This window comes from Cuculus canorus, chromosome 4, assembly GCF_017976375.1.
Source record: "Cuculus canorus isolate bCucCan1 chromosome 4, bCucCan1.pri, whole genome shotgun sequence".
Lineage (NCBI taxonomy): Eukaryota > Metazoa > Chordata > Aves > Cuculiformes > Cuculidae > Cuculus > Cuculus canorus.
In genome coordinates, this window is record NC_071404.1 from 44,142,069 (window position 1) to 44,169,851 (window position 27,783).

The 27,783-nt window shown below is 36.0% G+C and overlaps 1 protein-coding gene across 9 annotated transcripts in view; it reads right to left on the reverse strand.

Moving 5' to 3' along the window:
* Window positions 1–27,783, reverse strand: part of RAPGEF2 (Rap guanine nucleotide exchange factor 2) — a 188,495-nt gene that overhangs the window by 44,602 nt on the left and 116,110 nt on the right. For all 9 annotated transcript variants that reach the window (XM_054064673.1, XM_054064675.1, XM_054064672.1 and 6 more), the window contains one exon: window positions 5,039–5,170. In XM_054064673.1, coding sequence (XP_053920648.1) covers window positions 5,039–5,170 — 132 coding nt within the window. The remainder of the gene's footprint in view (window positions 1–5,038; window positions 5,171–27,783) is intronic.

The window sequence follows — 27,783 nt, forward strand, 5'->3', positions numbered from 1 at the left end:
TTAAAAACTAGAAAGCCCTTAAAATTAATCACATAAACTACTTAGTTTATGTGATTTCTTAGTATTTTAAACAGCATGTTTTAACTTAGACTTGTTTTAATTTTTATTTTGAACACCTTCTTTAGGAAATATTAAGGAAAAAACCACAACATTTTGAACAACAAATCCCCTTTATGACTAATGTCACTACCTACATTGACAATCCAAAATCTTCAAACATGCAAGAGGAAAATACTGGAAAAAATAAAAAAGGCATAGAAGAGACTTGTTGTGTAAAACAACACATGATAATTGTCTGGTGCAGTCCTTCAAGTCCTTCAAGTCCTTCAAGTCCATGAAGCTAACACAGAAAGCAGCCAAGCTCAGCTAAATAAACCCCACTCCAACTTATTTTTAAAGCACTGTAGTTTAAAGGCTAAGAACTAAAAAATTACATTAATGTTTATTAGTGAAATTATTTTTTTACTTCATAATTTAAAAGCTGATATGGATACAAAACACCAAGAACACTGGTACTAAAACTCTCATGAAATCACTTGCAAAAGTTTCATTAGCTTGAAAGATTTTCTCCTGTCATTATGTAGCTGCGTTGGATCCAGCTTTTCCACAGAGAGCAAACGTGGCTGAAGTTTTGTTTTACATTAAGTTTCGACTTACTGGGTAAAAGTTTATAATATAAATAAATTGCTATGACATTCTATGAAATTGCTATGAAATTATACTATCTATTTGTTCAAGAATTATCATATGTATATCATTTATAACCAGTATATGCAAGCAAATCATATATAAATCAAAGGTAGTAAAATTATTTTTTCATACCCTACTAACACGAGTGTAAATGGCAATGAAATACCTTAAAACTCTTTCAGCCTAAGACTTTTAGTGCTCTCTCTTTATATCTATTCTTTCATTATCACTACAAAATTTACAGCACAGCAGTCCACATCTGTCACAGCTGCCAGGCTAAGCACTATTTCTCCCTAGATATGGAAAAATACAATAATCCAGACGACACACACCAGGAATAGTGTCCTACCCTATCACCAGCTAATTCCCACTTTCTCAAAATGAAGCAACATTTGCTGAGACCACAGGCATACAGAAGCATGACTCTTAAAGTTAGTCCAAGGCTATAAACTGCAGAACAGACTAGAGCTTGAGCTCACCAGGAATGCTAAAGTTCTGCACAGGACTTGGCTGAAGCTTCGAGGGTGGAAGGAAGTTCTGTAGGACCTTGTTTACCTGTTTCAGACATCCTTGCATTTCCCAGAGCCCTGCACTGCAGAGGCTGATATAGTCAGAAAGATTAAGTTAATCTTTATTTTGCATACAGCAACTTTGGGGCAGGCTGCATGGACCCTCTGGTCTGAGAGATAAAGGTTTGGGCTCTCTCAGGAAAACTTTCTGAAAGGTGGACTTTTCTTCTATGAGTTACTGTATCAGACTCGTGAGAAAACAAAAGCTGACGTCTTGCAAATTTCCAAGCAGTACACACATCCTGGGAGTGTGTTTGAAAGGATGTTCCCGGTTTCCTGTACCGCCGGGAGTATCTAGGCAGACACCAGTGGGCACGTAGCCCCATCAGGAAACCACCAGGCTAAGGACAGGATAAGGCAAAGAAAGGCTGGCAAAGGAAAGAGCTGAGCTAACACAACACCTTCCCAAAACAAGGAGGGGGAATAACACGCATTCACCAGCTTAAATCTCCTCACTCTCAAACAGAGATCATCATCTGGTTATGTATGTGATTGGTATAGGAAGCATTAACTAAGCATGAAAACCAGGAGTGAGTAGTCATACATGAGAAGCAGCAATAAACTATTTGCTTTGCCAAATCAGCACAAGTGGTGTTCTTAGCAAATACAAGCCAGCACACAATCTATTAACACTCAGCATCCCCTTCCTCTCCAGTCACATTACAGAGTTAGTCACTTTATGAACTTGCTTCCTACAGTAAAAAGTAGCAACATTTAAAGACCTTATTGACTGGCACCTGAAATATTTTTGAGACTTGGGTGGGGTAAACACAAAGGATTATTTCTTTTATTTTTGGTAAGTACACTTCTTACCCTAAAAGAAGTTCTTTTATGTGCTACATGTGACAAACAAATATAGTTACATTATTAATATTTAAAGAGAAATGTTCTCAGCTCAATGCTGAAAGGATCTGAAGATTCAGCTTTATGATTTATTAAAAAAAAAAAAAATCTTAGAAGGCCATGAACGTATTTCCACTGTAAATATCTGCTCTTGAGGCTAAAGAAGTAAAACTTACTAGGATGCAAAACATGACATATTGTTACCTCAGATTTCAACAATAAAGATCCAATTAAGTGTACCTTAAAAAATAAAACATGTATTTTATTTATTAATTATAAGGTGGCAACCTTTCTAAATCATTGCTTTACTTTGCCATAGTGAACAGTAGCCCACATTAGTGAACTGTAAAATGCCATCATATACAGAATACAAGAATCGGAGGAACAACAATACTGAGCTTCGCCTAAGAACTATTAAATCTGAAGTAAAATACTGTGTAGACAACTTGGGTATGGTTTGACTGGTTTTGAATAAACACTAGGGTGAGAATTAAAAAGCAAGCAATTGAGAGAGAATCACTGATCCAATCTCTTGTTTTCAAAAAGTATTTCTGTTTATTTAATACTTGACTTGACCCTAGAGAATTCAATTTACAGCCTTTTTACTTTGTTGTGGGGGTTATTTGGCAGCAGTTTAACCTAACTTGACATTACTACATTACAGTCCTTTATGACTGAAATTGAGGTCAGAAATTAATGATTTACCACAATATGAGAAATCGGTAAATCAAACAATACTTGCTACCAGTAAGATAAATTCAAGAATTTAAGAACCTTATCAGCTTCCACAGCTGAGCATAACTATTCATTTTCTTAATATGTTTTTCTTCAAGTATGTGTATTAACACAAAAACAAGGGGCTAGGTTCCACAATACAATTCTCAATGTTCATATGAACATGGGTTATTTTAACAGTTACTTTAACATTGTACAATTACACAGTTCTCAAAACATCTGCACAAGACATCTTTAAATGAGTTAATTGTAGATTCATTGAAGAAACCAGATAATTTTTTTTAAGATCACCAAGAATAGATTTCTTTCTAAATTAATTTTAAAATAATACTTTAAAAGTAAATGCTCTCCCTGGAAATACTTTTTTTTTAAACCATTAATTCTCTTCAAACACCAGTCATCCTGTTAATTCCATTACTGCAAACAAAACATGTCATAAGTTGTCATAAACCAGATCAGTGACTACATAAAAATGTATTTCTCTGAAGTTTCTGTAAAGTTTGCAGGTCTTTTTTTTTTTTTTTTTTAATTTCGCTGCAATTCTGTGATCCTTTTCACAGTTACAAAAGTTTTGCTGAAATCTTTGCAAAAATTTACTTCCCTCTTATCTAGATAGTAACTGTATGACTAAAACTACATTCCACCTACAACTTGTCTCTAGAGGTACTTAGTTTTATGTTAAAATGTGAAATCTTTGGAATGTAAGTTATGAAAATCTATAGAAGACTTGAAGAACATAGGTGATTTTACATCTTCACCCTCGCACTACGAACTTAAATCCTGTTTGAAGTAATCACTTCTCAGAAGCAATTCTGACAGACATACTTGACTGGCACATGCTGTGCCTGAAGTGTTCAATCATGTTGACATTTTTCACAAGAATAAACCTTGCATTATTGAAACTACTATCTAAATTGATCTGGAACCTTTTTATAGCCTATATTCTCCCACAGAAAAGCCTACAAGTTTATTCAACTGAAGCAGACTACTACTGCAACTATGCTCACAACTGAACTTGTATGTATTTGTATTGAAATTGCTTTTCCCATTGTTTAAATGGCTACATCTGCATTTCTAAAGGGATACTAAACATTATTCCTCTGGTAGTAAACAGTACTTCATGTAGACTTGGGCTCATTTTTTATGATCATTTTGATATTTGACTTTATTCTTCTTTTCAGAATAACAAATGTAGAGTTCCTCATTTTATTTTATTTCCAATTTTATATTTAGAGGAATAAAGCATATCCCCAAGTGCTCTAGGGACCTGGATCAGCTTCACAGTAAGTCTCTGCAAACTCAAGCTGCTCCAGACAAAGAGCACAGATGTTTACATCAAGAAGCCCCCTAGAAGCATAACAACTTAGTCTCACCATTTCAGCCTCCTCATCTTTCCCAGGACAGTGAGGAAAGTGATGCCAAGAGGCCGGTACTGGTTCTCTATAAATTGGAAAACATCCCTCGAGTCAGGCCAGCACAGGCTGCTCACGGTGTACTTTACATCCCCACACTGAATATGTTCTAGGTTTTGAAGGCAACACACCTAAGAACTACAAAATACATTATCAAGAAGAAAAATCCTTGCATTACAAGGGCCTAGATCTACAGTTTTGAAATTCTCATCCAGCTTTTAATCATAATCCCCACCTCACATGCACTTTTTGTCAATGGATCTCAAAGTCTAGTCTTCTTGCTCCAATTAATTACAGCTGCTGGTTTAGGTATGGCAAATCAGATAAGAAAGAAAGACAAGGTCACATGCTGGAGTCAGGACCCAAACCTCTTTACCACCTACATCCCACCATGGACCTCTGCTGGAGAGGCTACACCTTTCCATGCTTAAGTTCAGGAATGTTTCCTCCCTCAAAATCACAAATTACGAACAAAATTAATAAAGTGCAATCCTGAAATGTTGCCAAACACTACAACTCTGCATCGCTGACTTGAATCTTGACAAACTCTTGCAACACACATCACGTTACTGTGCTGCAGATTACTTGCAGAGTTTTAAAACCTCAGATCTAGTACACGGCAGATGAAACAGTGGAATTATTATAATTCAAACAAAGAAATAGATTTTTTTTAATCTAGCATGTGCTGCTTTAGACAAAACTGACAACACGCAATAGTACACGTATTCAGCTATTAAGGTCAAACCTGTTGGCAATTGTACCTCCCATGAGCATCCATTTGGGTCTTACCTGGTAGATATCAGAAAGGCTGCTGCTTCCTGAATCACTGGTGATGCTACATCCTGAGTGACTAGACGAAACGTGGGTCACCTGTGGGTGGAGACTGTCAGTAAGGTGCAGCTTTGTGAAATCTGCAGGAAGCTATAGGTGGAGCAGAAAAAAATATAATTAGTATTTGAGGTAGATACACAGCAAAACAAATTCAAGTAATTTATGTTCCACTTTACTCTCTGCCAACACCAAGTGTTCTAGGAAAACCACTGTGGCTTGAGAATGCAGCATAAAAGTCTGAGTTTTGCAGCTTTTTTTTAACTTGTGCAGAGGTCAACAAAATAACACCAAATTGCCACAAATACAAGAGTTTTAAAACACACATATCTGACAACACCAGTGAAGCAATAACCCTTATATCAAAACTCTTCAGTATCTTGCTATGGGGATTAGATAGAATTAAAGCACATATGAATCAACACGTTAGTTTTAATATCAATGGTTTCCTGTAGAATGGGATTAACAGTGAGTAAACTCACATACTTTAAAAAAATAACCAAAACCAACAAGTACTGCTCTGGATTTGGCTAACTCTCTTGCTTCTGAAGTTGACAAAGCACATTACAGACAAGTAAAATCCAAGGCACTGAACTATGTTATGCTTTGAGTCAAATCAGGCAAACAGGAAATGTGGGAAGACTGACACAACTGCAAAGAGGTACAATCCTGAAATGAGTTTGCTCACACACACTGCTGAAGAACAAATCAAAACAATATATTTGATCTTTTAACAATAATCCACTATGATTTGTGACATATATTTTTACTATTGCTTTATACACATGCGTTGCACAAAAATCTGTAAGAACAGTAAACACTGCCAGATTGCAGAAAGTGAACTTTGAGAAAGGAAAATATTTGGCAACTGAAGAAATACTTAAATGCTATTTCGGGGGCAAATTACTCCTCTCCTCAGCAGCTTGCATCCCACTGCTAGATAATAAAAGTATGCTAATGTATCAATTTTGGTATGCAATAAATACTTTTATAATTAAAAAAAAAACACCTTTGTTCATTGATTTATTTTTGTTTCAATTCAGACAAGGTAGATAGTCTCTACAGAGGTGTGCTTCTACCAAGAATGACATACACGGTGTGTCCACCCATGTCAGTTACAAATGCTAGCTTGGCACTATTGACATTCTCCTGAATAGAAATGAAAATAAAAGCTCATCCAGCACTAAGACACAATATATTAGTATAAAATGCTAGGGAAAAAAGTCATCTGCAAGTCACCAGACAGTATGCTTGAGAAAATTATTAGCTCTACACAGCCAGAGGTACTGAACAGTTTTACCGCTCTTTGCCTGGTTTAAGTCTGAAAGAACCTTCAGATTTGTGGTGAAACCACAGACAAGTGGAAACCTTAGTCTTATTTAGACTGATTGGCATTTCCTATTCTAATACACCTGAAAAGGATTTCTTATGACAGCATGACTGCATCAGTGACAGTAAAAGTGACTACATTTGAAACAACTCTTTCTTAATATTTTTTACCTGAAAGTGGGTATAAAAACAGGAACCAGACATTAATAATCCTAAAATGCTTCAGTAAGCCCAGAGCCAGAGTTGATCTTCATATACCAATACACAAAGAAAGAGCAATTAACTAAAGCAATACTCTATTACACGCAGCCATGAATGCTGCCTCCAAAAAAATCTTATTATGCTCACCACTGTTCATGACATACCAGAAGAAGAAAATAAAGCATTAAGAAGTGCATTAATTATATTATCTATCGTCCCTCCCGCTTCCCTTTTCAATCTGTAGGTTTGAATTATCACAAAAATGAACAGGCCACTACATCCATGTTCTATCACGATTTGAGCCATTCTACAAATAAGTGTACGTTCCAAAGGTAGAATGCATAGTAAATGAATCACCACAGCTTTTGCAATGTGTCAGTGACTACTCCTAAAAGTACAATCTCTTAGAATTAAAGCCGCCCAGGCTTATTTCCAAGTAGAAATCCTACACGTAATTTTAAGATATATGCATAAATGATCTAAGATTTGCACATTTCATGCTAACTTTAAAAGATATGGTATTTTAATGTTTGACATTTTATAAAGTAATCACTATTTCAGTCCCAAATAAATATTGACTCCACAGGGGAAGGGCATGTCACCAGTCTGGCGCCCAATCAAACATGTTCAGTTTTTCATAATGCACTGCAAATATCTTGCTGTCATTAACAAGGCATTTATTTTTTACCAAGGCAATAACAACTTTTAAGAACCTTACATAAAAGCAAATGCAGTCAGTATGTTAAAAAATTATATCAAGCTATATTTAATATAATTGACTGCACTTAGTGGTTTAAATGAACAGCAAGGATTTATTATACACAGGCAATAGGAAGAGGCAGGGGATTCCGCAATAAACGATGAAATGCATTGCAAATAAAAGCAAGCCATCTGATTTTATTTATTTTTTTTTCCTGTATACAATCAGCTGAATGTTTGATGATTACTGGTTTCAGAGTAACTCCTCAAGTCAAAGCCATACTGCATGAGCTGGACTTGCAAAGTGGTGACAGCAGAAGATCAGAAGCAGGCATTTTACTTAGGGCAACCTAACTAGTCACTTTGATCCTAATCAAATAGGACTATTCACAAGCAGAAAGCACATGCTCACATCTTTGCAGAATACTACATCTCTGTGCTACATGCCCAAAAGCGGCATCCACTTCAACTGCCCTACCCTCAAATTAGTTAAGGTGAAAAGTTGTGCAAGAAAAAGAAAATACAAAAATTAAATAAGCTGAAACTTTATCAGCTCAGTGAAAAATTTGTGTGAGAACTGCGTCACATACTGCTATATAAAATATTTAACACAGAGAATTGTACACAACGGGAAAAGGGAAGCACTGATGACAATGAATAAACACACATGTTTCAGTCCTCTACACAAGGGCTACACCTGTAGCACAATTTTTAGTAAACGTTTTTTAGTAAGTAGAGCAAGAACAAAACACAATGTTCAAAGCCTCAGTAATGCCAGCAACCAGCACAAAGTTGTCTCGCCCAGATCAGGATATCTAAATCTAATTTCTTACTTGCAGTGGAATATGATCAGAAGATAATATCACAAAACTGTGCTGTTATATTCAGTGAAAAAATGGGTAGGAACATCAGTCTCTGCTTTTGGGAAACATAATAGTTAACTGCACTACTACAGGTATATTGGCTGTACTACTGAATACCACTTTACCATGATGTAAAGTCAGTGCTTACATACAGCTACCACTCAACAGTTGAGTACTCCCTCTAATACCATAGTAAAAATAAAGGGGTTTCTGTAACATTTTAAAGCACACATAGGCTATATCTAACGCATGTCTTAACCTCCAGACCATGCAGCTATACGAGAAAGCCTGAACAAAGACCCTTTGGCTCAGTAACACCACCTATCACAGACTAAAAGATACCACAAACAGCAGCAGAACTGAAGAGTCATTCTTCTTTGTTTTGTGCTTTCATTAAATGATTGTTAGTTTTAAGGAGTCATTCAAAGTAATAAGGAACAAAAGCAACTTCTATATTTTACATAACAAGCACTTGTTTTTTCTTCAACATCAAACATCGAACAACAATTTTGATGAAGCCAGCAATTACAATACTTCTAAATTTTGTTAATGAACACTTGAAGTTACAGCATGAGGAAGAACTAGCAGACAGAGTAAAACCACTGCAGGGTTGTTCTGAAGTAAATATAGTATCAAATTCATTCTGCTTACACTACGTTAAACAATAGATTGTCTTTAGGACGGTCAGATAACTGTCATCATGACCTACTTTCAGGACAAACTTTTAAAGCAAGAAAACATTAAGGCTACATATGCATAGAACTAATGAAGTATGACATAATGGGGGGGTGTAATACAAAACAAGAATTGATAAAATAAATAACACCAAGGCCCTAATCTTAATTTGACAGAGGTCAGACCAGTATTTTATAAACACGTATATAGTTCTTAGTAAGCATGTGTGCATGCAGCATGCATACATACACACATTTACATAGTTTACATACACATAAAGAAACCAGAAAATTGTACATTCGTACATGTGGGAACTCAATGCTCAGAACTAAAACAATTATGTGAAACTGTCTTAAGGACAAAGAAGTATCTCCATTTTGAACTGTACAATACTTTACACCCCATCACATCTTCCAATTTTAAAAGCAGCATTTTATTACTTCCACCCTCAAAGTGAGTCACCAGTTTATGCATGCAAGGCTAACAATTACTTTGCTCTGAACGTGTTCCTCCTATTTTAAGAACATCATGATTTTCTCCTACCCTACAGCAAGCCTTTTGGCATAACAAAAGGTAGTGAATATACATGCTACTTCTGGGATTGTGCTGGGCTTCTCTTTCTTCATCTTTTGGCCAGATGCTTGTGCTCTGCTGCATTCTCTGCAACTTCAGCTCAAGAAATCATTGGACTCCTCCTACCAATACAATACTTTTTAATAAAAAAATATATATTTTCAGAATATTCACTAGACAAGAAATAAAAATCTTCAGATATATCATAAAAAGGTATTAAAACAGCAAAACGTGAGTGAAATTATACAAAAATCCTTTCTTCACTTAAATTGCACTCCTTTACATATATTTCCTAGCGCTTTTTTTGTTTGGTTGGTTGGTTGGTTTTGGGGTTTGCTTTGGGTTTATTTTTCATAAATGGAGTTATATGTGAAAATAACAAGTATAAATGCACCAGTGGGAAAGATATGCACACAACTATAATTCTAAAATACAAGAAGAATGCTGGTTGGAGAGGTCCGATATACCATTTATTTTACAGCAAACATCAATAAGCATTTTATAAGCACAGTCTTCTACTGAAGGCTGGTCAGCACTTTATGAAAGACTTACAAAGCCAAAAAGTAAGTGAAAAGTGACTGAGATAGATCCGCAGAAAGATGGAATTTAAGAGAGCAAAGTTGTAACATTCTGTTATACCATTCCCAATGAATAATCCAATAGGTAATTATGTGTCACCGAGACAGGCCATGTAAGTATGGTAGATATAATACAACACAAAACATCACCTTTATAATCTATTTCCATTTTCTGAAATTAAAGAAATACAAGAAAACACTGATTCTTCAGCATCTGAACACACGCATCTCAGCGCTTATTCTGTTGTACCTCTTCTTATAAAATAATAAATAAAAGCCACCATAATACAAAAAAAAAATCTTTATTTCTTTGATGATGATGATGATGCGTTTAGCATCATATATAAGTAAATCACAACAAATTTATTTTGGTTTTCTGTATCTTTTTTAATGGAAGAGCAACAGCAGCCAAATAAAATAAGTATTATGCTTTAGCCCTTCCCATTTTTTACCCCACAAAGACAGAAATCTTAAAATTTTTACTGCACTACTAAAGTCTGGGTTACCAACGCAATATTCTTCAGTAGCCTATCAATTCTATAACATTTTATTTCAGTATGTTATGTAAATATTCCTTTTTATATTAAATGTTTGTAAATCTGTTGCATGCTTTTTAGAGATATACTCACATTTCTGATATTGAACGATAGAAGGAAGAAGTAGTTCTAATACTACTGGTTATTCATCAACATGCTATTTCAATGTAATTCTTTCACTAACCAGGAGAGACATCAAGGGAAACATTTCTATGGTTCAGTGATTTAAAATACAGCAGTCAATGTAAGTAATTACAGAATAACAAAGTAATTTCTATTGATTTGGTCAACAGACACAATGCAGGCTGACACGTCCAGGGTAGAGTCAAGTTAAAATAAGAGTTTAAATTACATACAGTTCAAATTAGGATGCAATTCCCATGGAAGCAGGATTTCATTGTACTCAGAGGTGGTATGGAAAACATTAAGAAGTTTCTATGGATTTTCTCTGAAAAACTCAGCAAGAGTTAAATAAAAACACTATGATTTTAAATATGTCTTCTGTATCTCATTTGCTTTATACGATGGTATCTCATATATTTTTCATCTTCAAATTTTCCTCCAATAGTCATCTTGACGTGATACTCTGGCACAAACTTCATGAAGAAGAGCTCTTAGAAATGCTCTTCATCTTGAGTACAACACAACACAACTCATGTTCTGAAAATATTGCATTTGGGTACCGTTTCTATTAAGCAGCTGTTTATATACAAAGCCCACAGAAGAACACCTCCTAACAAAAAAAATATGCATTATGAGGATCTTTTCTGGCAAGATCTTCGTATTTTCCTGCACTCACACTCTGCTATAGGTACTACCTCATAAAACTATTCAACAGTTTAAACCAATGCAACATGATTTCCTGGCCTAGGAGAGTAAGACAGAGCACGTATATGAGAACTTCATTTTGTTTCCCTTTCAAAACACACAGTGCCTGCCTGTTACTGTACATCTCGTAGCTCTGATCAGCTAATCCTATGAGCATTTAATGCATTGAATATAATTATCCTTTGCTTGAAGGATTATTGACTTCTGTAGAGGGACAGAGGTGGTGAAATGTAAATGGGTATCTGGGGAACGGAGAAAAGCTCTCAGGAACAACTCTTTTGAAAGGAAAAGTATGAAATGCATCACTAACACATACCCATTCTTATCTAACATAACTATCTTGTCTGTTGTAGGACCTGATCTGTTAGTATCGGCTTCTTCTTTTACAGCATTTATTTCACAGATTCAATGCAAAACTTTGTATTCAAAAGTGCCTTCTTCAGGAAATCTGGCATAAACAATTTTCTATCCACAAATATGAATGTCAATTTATTTGCAACAGCTCAAATGATGCAGAATAAATAATTTTTATTTTTTAAAAAAGAAAAATTGTATTGTACAGGTATTTACAGTGAATGTGAACCAAGAATACCAATGGAAAAATGCAGAACTGATTCGAACTAAATCATTCAAAACTGAACTAAAGCATACTAAGTTTTCCACAGCACTTCTCAGGGGTTTGAAAATCCGTACTCAAATCATGATTTTATATTTAAAATGAACAGCAACAAATCCGCAAGATTAGAATATTTTCTGTTAGAATCTTATTCATAAGTCTGTCTCAGTCAGAAAATGCCTAGTAAGGGTCTACTTTCTTCACTGGGTGACAAAGGATAATTTAGTACTTTTAAAATACAATATCTGCATTGGTTTTAAAGTTAGAGCAATTCTGTTCCAGCAATCAAAATAAGGACACAGTTCCACAACAGTTTTGACTGTGGATGTACATTTAAGTACCAACAACACTCTGTCAACCTCAGCTGCGCGGAGAAACATGGTGTCCCCTCTTAACAACATTCAGGTCATTAGCTAGCATTAACAACAAATCAGCACAATATGCATGGAATAGGCTGAGTTTACAGAGAACACAATTTCTCAGACACTGTACGTTTCCCCCCTCCCCCCCCCCAATCTCCTTCAGAGACAAGGAGATCTGTGTGTCTGCCTGAATCTTCCACTTAATTGCTGAAAGATTTTTGTTCTCTCTGCTAAAAATCTTTTCCAAACAGTGCAGTGGAAATGAAACCTTGTAGAATTGAGTCTAAAGGCTCTTCAGGTCTTCTCCTTTTTTTCACTAATAGTATCTGGTATTTTATATTGATTAGTCTGATTTATTTTATAAATGTCCACAACTCAAATTAGATTCCATCCCGAACACTAGTTCAAAGCGTGAAAAGCAGAATAACTATTGCAGTATATTATTTCTGCATATTTACAAGCACTTGCCATATCACTCTTGGTAGTACCCTACTGCTTCACCAAGTACTCACATTTAAAGCCCAAACAGAGCCTGCACAGCCCACATCCATGCACAAACTAACAGCTTCCCAAAAACACGGAATAAAACTGGGAAGGGAATTTATGTCGTAGAAATCTACATAATAAAAACTGACAAATGAGGACAGGCACTCCACAACAATTGCAGATCAGGCTGAAGGCATGCCAATTGACTTCTGAAATATCTCTAGGGTCGGAGCACAGAAAACTTGAGTTAAATCATTGAATTTCAGTAAAAGCTCACCATTATTTTATAGCACTAGATACAGAGGACAACAAAACTAATAAAGCCTGTCTTTGCAGAGATCTCTCCCTTGGATTAACTAATTTTCATACTAACATAATGCATGTTCCAGTTGGTGTTTTCCCCAGTTAGGTATTCCTGAATACTTACTTATTGTGGCTGTTTTGATGTTTTAATACATCGAGAAACACTGCTGGACTGAAAACTAAATGGCCTCCTTTCACAACTTTTGGAGACCTTTAAGGTTAAATTTTGAAGCCTTTGGCCTGTTACAAGTAACTGTGGGAGAGGAAGGAAAGATAACCTGGTTACAAACTATGTTTCTACAGGAAATTAGAAAAAAGATTTATGCCTAAGCATGTAAAAGCAAAAAAAAGTTCAAGAACATTTTAAGTGAGCACACATGTTTACAGGAAATATCAATTCAAACATTTTTCAAGCAAGATGCTATAAATTCTGCATAATATTTTAACTGGGGGTATGCTTATGTGTACCCCATACACAAACTCATTTTGGGTTTCTTATACAGCAGTCTAACAAGTGGACGTGGGGGATGCTGAAGAGCAGCAATTACACCAGTAGAGCTAAAACTAATGGCATCAGCAGTCAGACTTTCTTTTCAGTTTTAAAGCACCACTCAGGATTGAAAACTACTATAGACAAGCAAGAAGTCTAGCCGAAAGGTGAAAACATCTATCCTGGGCATACTGTATATATAGTTTCAATAGTATAGTTTATGTTGCTTTTTTTGCTTTGTACCTGAACACATAGTATTTAATTTCATGATTACAGCACTCTAATTAATTTAACTAAGCCTGGATAGTTTTTCATACAGGCATGAGGGGACACATCGGGTGAACTGCAGCTGTTTAATCTGAACTACTGCAGTTTACCACTGAACTACAGCACTGAATTAAAAGTTATTGAGGTGAAAGTTAATTGATCCTAGAATAAAGAAAAATTAGATTAAGGGCTACCAAGGTCATTTTTATTTTTTAAGGATGACATACGAAAAATTATAGACATTGGAAAGATCTTAGAATTCCCCTCCTTCCAAGTGTGTGGGGGCAAGAGGGGGGGAGGGGCAGGAACAAATGAGTTTTCAAAACCTGCAGATGGAGAGAGACTGTTGGTACCTGGAGCAACTCCTGTCTGAAGTGTGACAAGAGGTAAGATCATGTACTTAAAAAAAACCATATAAAATCTAGGAATTTATCTGTCAGAAATGAACATGAAAAGAGTTTTAGTGTATCAGCTAATCAGAAGGTGACTGAGCTGTTAGCATGATGCAGCAGAAAAACCCAGCGAGATCACAGCATGCATCATCCAGAAATACGGGACTTCTGGGCTCTTCTCCATGGCCCCAGCAGGGATCATATTTGGAAAGGTTGAATGCATTCCCAGCTATATACTTTCAATAAAGATAGACTTGAAGTCATACATATACACAGAGTCAGAGAAGAACTATGAAGATTAACAGAAGAAAAACTAGTACTTGAGAAAGTGCAAGAGGAGCATGGCTTACTCTGTCCAAGCTGAGAGAGGGTACGATCACTATCTAGAAATAGGAAGGAGGAAAAAGAGATATTTCCATTAAAAGGCAATGCAGGTGCAAAGCTTAATGAGCAGGAAGTTGAAAGAAGGTTGCTACCTAATGAACCACAGAGATTCTCAAAACCAGACTCAATAGGAGCTGTGGTAGAGTAGGCTTGCAAACTGAAGCTAGACAAAGGTATGAACATGCTGTGCAACAGTGTGTAATGGCAGTGACCCAGAAAATCCTTTCCAGATCCATGTCACTCCTCCAAGCAGAAAAATCTGAAGCCAGTCTGGTTTTTTTCGTACTTATCATTCAGAAACAGACTAACCAAATGACAGAAAAAAAAAGATAAAAAAATCAACATCATTATCATCACAACATTTTAGGTTTTCTTACTGGTAGCTTCTCAGTAAAGACTTAAGTTTTCTGTACACTTCTAAGGAAACTGCTTTTATAAGTCATAGCTATGCAGGGAGTTGCTGTGCACAGATGCAAGAACTAGACATTTCTATTTGTACACAGTCCTAACTCTATAAAATACCAAGTTAATAGAAAGAAATTTGATGAAATTTTAAATAGACCACGACAATTCTCAAGCAATACAACTTAAAATTTTTTTGAAGTCTAATGGCTGAAGCCATGTTAGTACCATCCTTGGAGTTTTACCTAAAGGATTAACTTTGCTTTATAGTATCAGGGAACAGCTAATGAGAGAAGTGGTGGGGGCTTTTTTTAACTTATACAAGGATTTTGCTTATCAGCAACTTAAAACAACTGGAGAGGAACATGCATAGTTTCTTCTGCTAATGACCAGCTCCAAATAAGAAATCACGCACTTCAACTACTTGTTTTCCAAGTGCTTGCTTTACAAGGAAAGGTTATTCTCTAACAATGAAAGATACACACTTTTGCTTCACCTCAAACAAAAAATAATCTAAAGGAATGTAATATTGCAGGATGCATACTCTCAATACAAGAGATTATCAAATCACTCGCTTAAAATTGTTTTAAGAATAGTCTTATAGTGGCATTCTTTGGCATAAAGCAAAAATTTGTATTACCATAATCAAAGTTTTGAGATTAACTGCGTAATAGCGAGTACATCAAAATAATAATACAAAGTTTTAAAAAATGGTTAGTAAAAAGGCAAACAATTTTGCTTAAAAACAGAGGTGATACTTCTAAAATAAAATGATTTTTCAAAGAAAGGATACAGATAATACTTCTGACACTGATGCACAAAGAGCAAAATGGGTTTCATATTTGCATTATAAAGTAATACATGTAATGCCTCGCTGTTTTTCTGGATAACAAAAATAGCACAGCAACGAGACAAATAATTCAAAATATTTTTAAGTGACAAGCATTTCTTTTTATACATGACTAATGTTGCAAAATCTTAAAATAGTATAATTTTACCTTATCTGTGTTTTTTTAATGCTATACTACCATGCCTACTAGTTAAGCAGCGTTATTATCTATTTTGTGAGTTTTCGAAGGACAACTGTACCCATGCCATAACAGCAGTGAATGTTGCTTAACATCCCCAGCTTTGCTTTCTACACTATTTTATTTACATTTTCCCTCATAATTCTTCTTGTATCTGTGCACAGCAACTCCCTGCATATCTGTAACTTTTAAAAATAGCTTCCTTGGAAGTGTACAGAATACTTAAGTTTTTACTGAGTCCCATAGTATTTTACTATAAAAATTAATGAACATTTTCAATACTGAGACAAACTTTTAAAATTTGATACCATCCTAACACTCCCAGAGTTTCTATTTTGTTACACAGAACAAGATTCTGACTTTTCAAACTACTACAAATATTTACTGCTTTGGACAAAAGACCTACTTGTGTGTGAGCACTGTGATAACAGGAAGGGAAAAAGTGAAGGACCATTTTTCTTCTTTTCACTGAAGAGCCTTTAGGAGGTGCAAAGATGTTCCCTAAAATCTGAAGCACAATGCAGCAACAACTGTGCAGAGCTCTTAAAATAAGTTACACAAATCAGCACAGAACCATCTTCTACGTTAACAATATTTCCACTGAATTTCGAAACAACCTGCAGATCTTTTCTTTGTAGTCTAAGCATCAGTTATTCAAAACTGTAATATCAAATGCTAAGTTCAATTAGCCCTTTAAAAAAAAAAAAAAATCACCTAACTTTTCCAAATGTCCACGATAATGTATTCACAAAGTAATGGTTTCCTCAACTTGCCTTCAACAACAGGGCAAAACAAGAATGTCCTACACAGTACCTGCTAAAACTAAGGCTGCTTTAGAGCATTGAGATATCATCAATTAAATTGAAACATCATGTTATTCTTCTATGCTGACATTCAAATGTGACTTCCTGAAATTTATCTATTTGTATCTGTGCAGCTGCACACACAGAGTTTAAATCATCCCTTATATTCCTGCCTTAGGTCATCAGCATGTTAAAAATACACAATTTGTGTAGCAACTTACACATTCTACTAACACCATGCAATATTTCAGTGGTGCCCATTTAGGAAGAGATTTTTAAATCAGAGATTGCCAAGCTGCAGGAAAGAGCAGCAGAACAGAAATCAGCTGGAAATACTAGGACCAATAACTGAAGCCCACTCTGCAAAAAACAATTGGTGAACCTCACGTTTTTTTCTCTCACCTATCAGAAGATAAGCTATGGAGACCTAGATGTGTGCATGTACATCACCTACTTGCAGCAGGTCATCTTGCAATAACCAAAAAAATTGAGAACCAAATCTTAACTGCTGATTCATGACAGCACCAGAATAGGTTTTGCTCTAACACCCCCTTGGTGCAAGAAATTAAGAAGTTTACTTTCCTTTTGAAAAGCAGTAGATGGTTTAGTCATTTACTATATTAAATGTGATCTCTCTGCATGCTTAACTGCATAAAATTCCAGCTGGAACACTGAACATGCACTTAAAAAAAAAATAAAAAATCATACCATTCTAACTCAGAAATTCCTAAATTTAGTTTTCCCTGGATACCACCATCGCAGAAAGAACAGTAACATACAATACTAATGGAATTGGCAGGTGGAGGAGGGACATTTAACTGTCTAAACAACCTCTTTCTTTAACAAGAAAGGGAGGGACATTTAACTGTCTAAACAACCTCTTTCTTTAACAAGAAAGAGGTAGATAACTAGATTTTCTGTATGCTATTGCTTATATGCAAGCTACTGTTTGTGAAACTATGCTTTAGTATCCATTTATTTGGGAATAGCAGCTGTATTTGGGGACCTTGGAAACTGCTAAACAGAAATAACTGAAATCCTTTGCTCTGAAGTGCAAGAAAGCTCTCGTCTTCTCACAACTAAACAGAAGAATAAAACCAACAAAAACCCAAAGAAAAATCCACACCATTACTAACTAAAAGAACCTACTGTTTTCAGAATGAGCAAGACTGAACAGGACAGAAACTCCTGGAGCCAGACAACAGAAAATGTCTTCAGAAGTCATATACCAACAGACAAGGAGAGGTACACCTAGCATACAGGCTTCTAGAGTTATTAACAGAAACTAACAGTGCTTTATTAGTTTGGCTTTTATTCTGCTCCTACAGCTGTGAACAGCTTCACTCTTAAAAGAATTAGTATGAGTCTTCTCTATTGCCTTAAAAAATTCAGTGGATCACCATTTCCAGACACAGAATTAATCACTGAAGTAGGACACTTTAAAGGCTCTGAAATCCATAAATTCATGGATTTTCCTTTTCCTCATGGTTCCTTAAAAGTGAGGGCAACAGAAAAAATATCCTTCTACATTATTTATGGATATTTCAATCAAAAGACCCTATCGTCTGATTCTTATTCAAAGGCCAAAAAGCCTGGCTAAAAATCCACTGGTGATGTGGGTCAAAACTGAAAAAACAAGTGCACCACAGAGGCACATCCAAGTCTGACATCTGGCTCTTGCCTGAGCAATCTATAAGGGTAAAGAGCTACTGCCTGCCAAGTAGTTGGAAGATATTTTTTTCCCTGTTCATTATCAGGAATACATTAAGATTTAGAGGTCAAGCTGTACCCTGATCAGTGGAGCAGCAGAGGCAGACAGTGCACAATGCAAGTTTTGAAGTCCCCTTAGCTGTTTACGTATATCAAAAAAATAAGAGCATAAAAAATTTATTGAGTTAAAATTAGAACAGAGATGATGGTTCAGCAAACCTAGAATATAGCTAACTAAAAAAATAACTCCCACAATTCAGTTTATATTTCAAAAAACCTAGAGGGATTTTTTTCAAGCACAACCAAACACGTTCATTTTTCAGGTACAGTGTTCTCCATCACCCTATTTTCAAGTCATTGATCCCACTAGCAATACTAAAATTATGGTCCATTTCTGCAGCCGTATTCTCTTTTTCAGGCATCACCATGCCCTTTGAAATCATTCCACATAAGATCTTCCTGACGCTCATGCAACTCCTACAGAATTCAGCAGGCTGGCAGGCGCACAGCAGCAGACAGGCATTTAGGAAACAATGCTAGGGATGGAGTCCTAAGAGCACAACCCAGATCCCATTCTCCTGGCTCTGCAGGAATAACAGCAGCACAGAATAGTGAAGGCCTATTTTTAGCCATAAAGCAAGCCAACATGACTGAAAACATAAAGGGAGCAGACCTACAAAATAGCACAACATCATTTTTGTGAAATCATTCTTCTGAGGAGGAAAAAAAAGGCTTTAATCCATTTTTCTTACTTGCAAAGTCACAGTTTGGAGTCAAGCTAAAACTTAATCAATCCTATACTCAGCCGGTGTGTCCAAATGACCCAGCTTACAGCACCTGTGCTTGGAAGAAAGCACCCTGACAGCATGCAGTCATAATAAAATGAGGAAACATTTATAGACACAGTTTAGCCAGGTTGGGGAATTTTCATTACTGGGTTATTGTTTGGCTTTACAATGTGGTTCCTGGCTGCCAAGATACATAGAATCACAGAATCATAGAAGAACAGGTAACTGCAGTTTACAAGGGGATGCATTACTGCTATCAAACATCAACATTTGGTCACCAGCGAACCCTGGGACAGGTGAAATGTTATCTACAGGTAGAAACTCACAAGTGCTACATCGAGCTACATTTTGATTGCATTTGTTAGCTTATTAACAGATACTAAATGCAGCTATAATGTAATACTTGCACTTCTTTGCATCCTAACTCACAAGTCTACTTTCTCCCATTTTCAAGTAATTGGCTCTTGATTCAAGTCAAGACACTGGGGCAGGAGAAGGCTGGTGTTTAAACTAGTTTTCAAATCCCCAGTCCAAAGGAGAAGTGGCTGCAAATGCTATGGAGGTATGCATAGATCTGAGTACAGAGAGTCACAACCATCTTCATATTTGAGGCAAAATCTTGATATTTTGTCAAATACTAGAGACCTTTGTTGTTTATAGTAGTCACTAAACTGGAACTCAGAACACAAAGAGAATCAGAAAGCCTCTGAATTAAAGGAGAGGCACTCACACTCCCACCCAGCACAAGGACCACAAATCACAGGAACTACTGAAATTTGTAGCAGATCAAATTAGAGGGTGAATTTTTAAGGCACCCCAGGCAGGCTTTGGTAGGAATGGCATATTACAGGAGATATCAGCTTGACTGCCTATAACACAGCACTCCAGGAAGGCCAGTCCAAGCTGTGAGATTTAGCAGACAGCTAAATCATTTCATTTAGGAAAATCCTCTTCCACTTTTCACGCTGGGATTTTGTGCTCCAACATTTGCAATGGAGACCATGGATCACAAAAAGACTAACACCCTTATTTTTAGCTTTTTGACCAGCTTAAAATCTAGGCCAAGTAGAGAATGCCAGGTCAGCTAAATACCATCAAGTTGGTTCATGGTAGCAAGCTTCACATTTGCAGCGAGAGCAACCCAAAGACCGATGAAGCCTTTTGGCCAGAGGCTGGGTGCACATTCTTGTATATTACCATACTGCACTAGTCTTAACAACCAAGTCCAGCATCATGAGTGTAAGTTACCAACAACATCTACGCAAAATTTTATCCTATTTTCCAATTATTTCACCAAACACAATTGGTTGTGATCCCTCATTTTTTCCAAAGAAAAAAAAAATTAAAAAATTAGGCAATAGCTTATCTCCAGCCATCCGTCTCAGATGTATTAGGGCCTAATACCATCAGTATTTGGGTCAGGTGCTATGTTAACATCAGGCTGTTTACCTTCAACACCACCCACATAAGTGCATTGCAATCTGTTGTCCTTCATCTGCCCTTCTAGTATCCTCATACAAACACAAGTTTAGGAAGGAATGACAAACACTCCTACGAATTCCAGCTCCTGGGCATAGGATCAGCTTTCACAAGCAACCCATTGAGCAGCACTTAGAGGACCCTTCAGCACAGTTCATTTCTCTTGTGGTTCTCAGCGGAATCATCACCATCTCAAACGAACAGCAAAAAATACTACTGGCAAACTGGCAAAACTGGAAGAACAACCAACCATCCAGTACTGGCATATGAGTGCCAGTAACATTTCCGCACCAAATTAATGGGTTAAGCAAACAGAGATTAAAATCCTCAAAATCCTGCAAACCTGCAGGGGTCATCATACGCTCTTCTTGCACTACAGCTATCAGACTTTTAAATGTAATATTGCAAATTAAGTGTGGCAGGCACAAAGTTCTTTGGTCAAGGGTGAATCTTGGGACATTAATATCTCATTTTTCTCATATCCTTAACATCAATGATACTGATCATGTAAGGTCTTCACAGGCAGTAGCAACTGTCATCCATTAGCAATACAGAACACTGGAAATGCTGCTCCAGTAATACCCCTACCTTCATGAACTCCTGAAATACCCTACAATAAAGATTTTCTTCTCACATTTCTAATAATTTTAAAAAATTAGAGAATGTTAACAAGAATGCATCAATAACTGTAAATGAAAAGAATTAATAGTTAAGTCGCATATTTACTGTTCCGACTAGGATTTAAATAATTAAAACCAAACTCTAACAAAATAACCCTGAGATTCTGAAAATTTTGTATTTATTTAGTCAGATGAAAACCACACCACTGCATATTCATGGAAGGGTTAGTATGAGAAGTTCAGCTTTTAAAACATCGGATACTGTTAAGGACTAATATGTAGCAATTTAAAACCTAGAACACACAAAGCAATAAAAACCATCTAAGATACTTAAAGGGAAAAAAAACCCTTTAAATATGCTTAAAAAAACCTCTAGTCTTAAGAGTTTCCAGCATCCACATCATTGATTATCCCAGAGAGCTGATGGTCTGAACACAGTTTAAATGTTTATCCAATTCTAGTTTACAAAATTAGAAATCATCATTACTAATGCTCATATTTTTAAATCAGGTGCAGTTATCTTTGAACACCTCATTGATTCTACTGACAATCTGTAAAGCCATCAAAAGTATATAAGTATTTTGCAGATGAGCTTCAGGTCACCTCAGCAGCAGATACAGAATGTGAGACACTCTGGTCAGTTTTGCATACTGGAGTAGTACCAGCAGCAGCGGCAATCACAATTGCAAAAACAAGAAACAACTGACAGCAGTTTCTAATCCTCTTATAAGCTACACATTTCTGTGCATATCACTGTCTGAGATTCTCTGCCTTACATAATTAAAAATGAAATTTCAAAAAAAGTAATTTACTTCATCCTACTGGAATATTTTTACAGGTCCATTTCCTAAACTGTTAAGTTTACGCACTTGCAAATTGTTTAAGTACAAGCATAAGTACCACTATTTAAAACTTTGAGCCAATATTCTGCAAGGGAATGCAAATATTTTGGTGGAAGAATCAACTTGAGGTACCAAGGCATGGGATTTACTTTGCTAACTGTGCTTGCTTCTAGTTACAAAGGACTTCACGCTACTCCACATGCTTATTGCTAATTCCCTGATATTTTTAACCTATGATACTTCGCATACCACATTCCATTATCATCTGCTTTTTAGAGCTACTATTCCTGTGTCTTCATTAGCTCACAGAACCAGGAGCAAATCAATAGCACCCTAAGGGCTTTAGGATTTTTTATTTCTTTTGATGTTTGGCTTTTCAGTTGTTTGGGTTTTTTCGTAATTGTTGGCTACCAACAGCTCTCGATTTCAACTGGATTTTCAGCATGCCTCAAGATTAGGCAGCCATGCCTACAACTCAGTAATGATAAATAGTATTAGTCTGTTGGTCTCAAAATAGCATTTTGGAAGAAGCTGACTTTCCTTTTCAGAATACGAGTTCACATTTGTATTCTGGCTATAAATGACACAATTCAGTGTGCACCATCAAAAATATCACTTTGCAAGCACTCCGACACCACCACTAGATTTGGCAACTTTGGAATGTAAGCCAGAACTGGCAATATTGATTATGCTAATTTCCCAATTTTCATCATGAGGCCTGAACTTTTCCTGGTTCATAAACTTGTAAAACATATGCCCTGCTATGAGATTTTCCATGCCAACTATCCATGCTGACCTGAAAAAAAGTCTCATCTGCTTCTTAATAATGCAAAGAAAGCAGTTTTGTCTGCACAAACACACAGTTTACACATAGAATTTTCGGGTTTTTGGTGTGGTTTTCTTTTTTTCACCTTTTTTCCTTTTAGATACATTGTGCAATCCCCAGGCCTTGAAACAGTAACAGAAAGATGGCAGGACATCTCCTCTATGCCAAGGATGTTTTCATTGCCATCTCTACAGGTCATTAATACATTCACTGTCATTCCCACGACATGACCCAAATTTTGCTGTTTATAAGCTTTTGAGAAAATCTGCAGTTAAACGTTGTCCTGAAGAATGGGAATTTAGCCAGACTCTACCACAGATCTCTGCCAGGCAAGTCACTTAAAATCAACCTTTCAGATGATCATTAGGTCACGGGTGGCCGAACTGGGCCAATACACAGAAAATTCAAATATCAAAATACATATTTCAAACATTTCCTTAGGCCCAGTAATGCAGAGAAATAAGCATCTTAAGTTCTCAAAATTCCATCCTTACTTTTTGCCAAAGACTTGTTTCAGCAGAGCTACCCAAAAAATTATGATAATGCTCACCCCCCACTTTAATGAATCACATGAACACTGTAGTTACAAGCACCTCAAAAACGCCACATAAGAAAAACAAAACTACTGCTTTCACCTTTTGAGTAGAACTTGAATAGTACACCATAGACACAACCTGGCTATTTAAGCAATGAAGGTAGAACAAATTATCAAACACTTGCTCATTAAACCAGAGCTATCCATCTTGAGATGAATCTTGTGGAAGATACACGGTCATGTAATTAAAGACTGTATCATAATGCATCTATGAAGAGGAGAAATACTATTCCTAATCACATGAAAAATCCACAATTCCTTTATTGGTCTTCAGACAGCACATTTTTTTTTTTTCCAAAATACACAAATTAGAAGGACAGGAATAATCTGAAGGGATGAAACCAGAATTTGGTTTCAAAAAGCAATAGAAATAACAACAACAGGAAAAAATCTGGACCAAGTCCCAATGTAAAGTAATTAAGATGAACAAAATCACAACCATCAGCAGCTACAGTAGCTAATAGGTTACTGCCTAGTTGGAGTTCTTTTTCATACATCTCTTCTTGCCATATATATATATAAGCATGCATATTAAAAGTACCCAGGTATGATACCACCTCAAAGTATTCACCAAGCACAGCCACCTGATCATATTATAATACCTCTCTTTCCCATGTCTTATTAGTGTTGTGTAATGCTCATTCAGAGGACAAATAACTATTCCACATTACATCTACAGTTTCAGTTATAAAACAACACTGATGATCTCTCCCAGAAAATGCTTATTCTGTATAGTTCTAGATTTCTTAGGAACATGCCAATCAACACCCTTACTACACACCAAACTAGAAAAAGCGTATTTGAACCATCACCACACTCAACACTCTTCCTCAAAATACCACTCATTTCCTTCTCATTCCTGGAAGCGAGGAGGCCCCTCATACAGGGCCACAAGTCTTCATGAACTAAAATACTGTAAGAACAAACCAAAGATTTGACTTATCACTTTCACTATTTTTCAGCAATTCCAGATAGGTCAAAGATATCAAAAGGCTGCAGTAGCTACAAGATGACTTAAGGAGAGTAACTGGGCTGGGAGTAAAACACATCCTTTACTAGCAGACTTTCTTTCAAAAATACTCAAAAATGTAACTTATTCTTTCCTAAAGGTTATGCATAAGTCACTTATACGCACCCTGCAATTTATGAGTCATTAATCATTACACAGCCGTGAAAGCATTATGCATCTCAAGTCCCATTTTAAAAGCCATTATACATGTCTTTTAGGGTTTTTTTCCCCCAGAATAACCTCGAGTAAAGTTCCTACGAACAACACATACAAGGGAAAAGGAGAAATTAGAGAGACAGAAAATAATTCAGAAGGCAGAGTCTACACTTGGAAACTTCATATGCCAGACCTTCATGTTATTTTTCCACATAATAAAGTGGGTATATAATATAATATGTGAAACTTTTCAAGAGATACTCATTTTGGCATTCACAAAATGACGATTTTTGGAAACATCACTCATCCTCCTAACATTTAAGATTTGGAAAATTATAATAAAAGCACTACAAAGCTAGTTGAGAGGACTCTTAAACAGCAAGGATACAGTCAAATAGATTGAACCTACATAACTACATGAAATCTGTTTAAGTACTTTAAATACAAGAACTAAGCAGAATGTCTTTTTCAACAATTCAGCTTTCATTTCTCTGCCATCTTTCACTCAAGTTACTTCTATTCCCTGGTCAGCAGATAATAGTTGTGTATCAAGAAACATCATCTTCAGTTTTGTACCAAGCATCAACACCTTCAGAGAGCACTGCTTCAAACTCTTCCAATTTCTGAAATACCAGGCATGTAAGACCAGTACACTCGACTGATGCTGTTGATTTTACTACTTATACTAGATTAGGAAACGCAACACAATTTTTCACTCTTCCTCCCTCCATTCTCACCAGGATGAACACAATGGTCAGTTTGTATATCATTTTCACACAACAGTAGGTTTAACCCATATCTCTCTTTCCCTAACTAAACCAGTATGAAACTAGCATTAACAAAAACAAATTCACAGAATTTTGTGCAACTCTGCACAGGAGACTTTGGCATTCAATTCTAGATTGTCCCAGCAAATCCAGCAGTAAGACTGTGGGTAGGGATGTCATAGAAGTAATTAAGGTGCTCTCCTTGAAAAAAGATTGAGTCAGATATCATAAGAGATCTAGTATTCTGGGAATGTACTAACATGAAAATAACTCGTCATCAAAAATTATTAATTCAGTAAGTTTCCCTTTTAGGCAAAGCAAGACAAAGTCTGGATGTACATCTTGAAAATCCAGGCTTGCCTTCCCTCTTTACCAAAAATTCGTATCTCTCAGTCCCATACTCCAAGCAAAATAACCTCTACCTGTAAAACAAGCATGAAGAAGCTTCATTACCAAAGTGGTGGGTTTTGCTGAGTTAATGTATCCTACCAGTTTCATGTTAAAGTTCTATATAAACTCCAAATTATTGGTTTTGATCATGCAAAATCTGCAGTCTTGGTAGCAGCCCTATGTCAAAGTATGATTTCTTTTTCCTAGATGCACATGGACATTTCCTAAAAGTAAGCTAATTTTCTCATAGAGCAATACCTTGACCTTTTCCCTTTTATTATTTCTACATTTTGGTCCAGAGAGTGAAAAATTTTTTAACTCTGTGATTTAATTCATTTGAAGTAATACAACTAAGATATGATAGAGCTTGTAACATAGAGTGCCTAAAATGCCAGGTGAATTTTTTCCTTTATCTTAAAAGCAATTACGTTATATTAGTTAGACTTGCTGCATTATCAGAATCAATCTAGAACTTTTCATTAACACTCTTTACGGAGCAGAAAGAGCAGAAAAAAACCCAATATATATGCAGCTTTCTTATTTTATTTCTATTTGCAAATTCAAGGCATCTTATTCTACTTAAGCTTCTTCAGTACTCGAGTTTCAGGATGAAAGAATTTTTCTAAGATTAAGTTCTAAATATTTCATGAACACTGAATGACTTGGTAACATGAACTCCTTTATACTTAGAATGTAATTAAGAAGAAGGAAAAGGAACAGAACAGTCTACAGCAAGAAACTGATGTCTGCTACATGCATAAGATAAATCCAGTAGTCACATTCTGAAATGTTTCTAGATTTGTGTGTAGAAATACAGAAACTAAACTGAATTCTTGAAGAAAATGTTCCTCCTTTAAAAAGTTCCTGCTATCACATTTTCGTGGTATTTATGATACTTAGATGTATATGCCAAGCACACTGCACAGAGTCCCATGAAAAGTCTAACACATGCTGTGCACAGAACATACAAAGATCTTCTCAAAAAAATAAATTGTAAGTTTGAAAATTATATTGAACCATATAAAACCTAGCATGAAGATTCTATGATGTTAGCTGAGTGATAAGAATCTTTACTTCTAGAATCATTTTGTCATGTAAAACCTGAATTTCTAATTCCTGACACCTGAGGCCTTGTTAAATAATGTTTGCTCTTCTGCTTATGAATGCATTTTTCCCAAACAATAAACACAGGCAGCCTATGGGATTAAAGCATGACAAAGGTGTAGCTGACTCATGGGATCAATTAGAAAGCATCAGTACTTGCGCCTTTTGTTCATTCCATTTACTAACAGTTTCTGCATTTTCAGCATAAGTGTATCAGAGATGTTAAACACCATGCTACAGGGCAACAGCACACTAGTACTATAAAGTAGACAGAATAAATCTATTCTTATCATTACGTGTAATTATAACACTTGTTATAAAGCTTGACTATTTCTTTAAAGTTTTAACAAATGCATAACAATTTTAACTGAATGCTCATAGCTTGTTGCCAATGAAAGTATAGCAGCATTTTTTCAATATATTTTTAGCATTCAAAAAGAACCCACAGAGTTGCCTTTCCTAAGCTAAAGACAATCTTAAATACAGCCACCGACTCCAATGCCACCTCAGGTACAGCTTTCCCCCAAAACCTACTATTAAATTCACAAGCAGGAAAGCCCGTGAGCAGGACGACAAGCAGTTTCAATCTCCATGCAGTTTGCCCG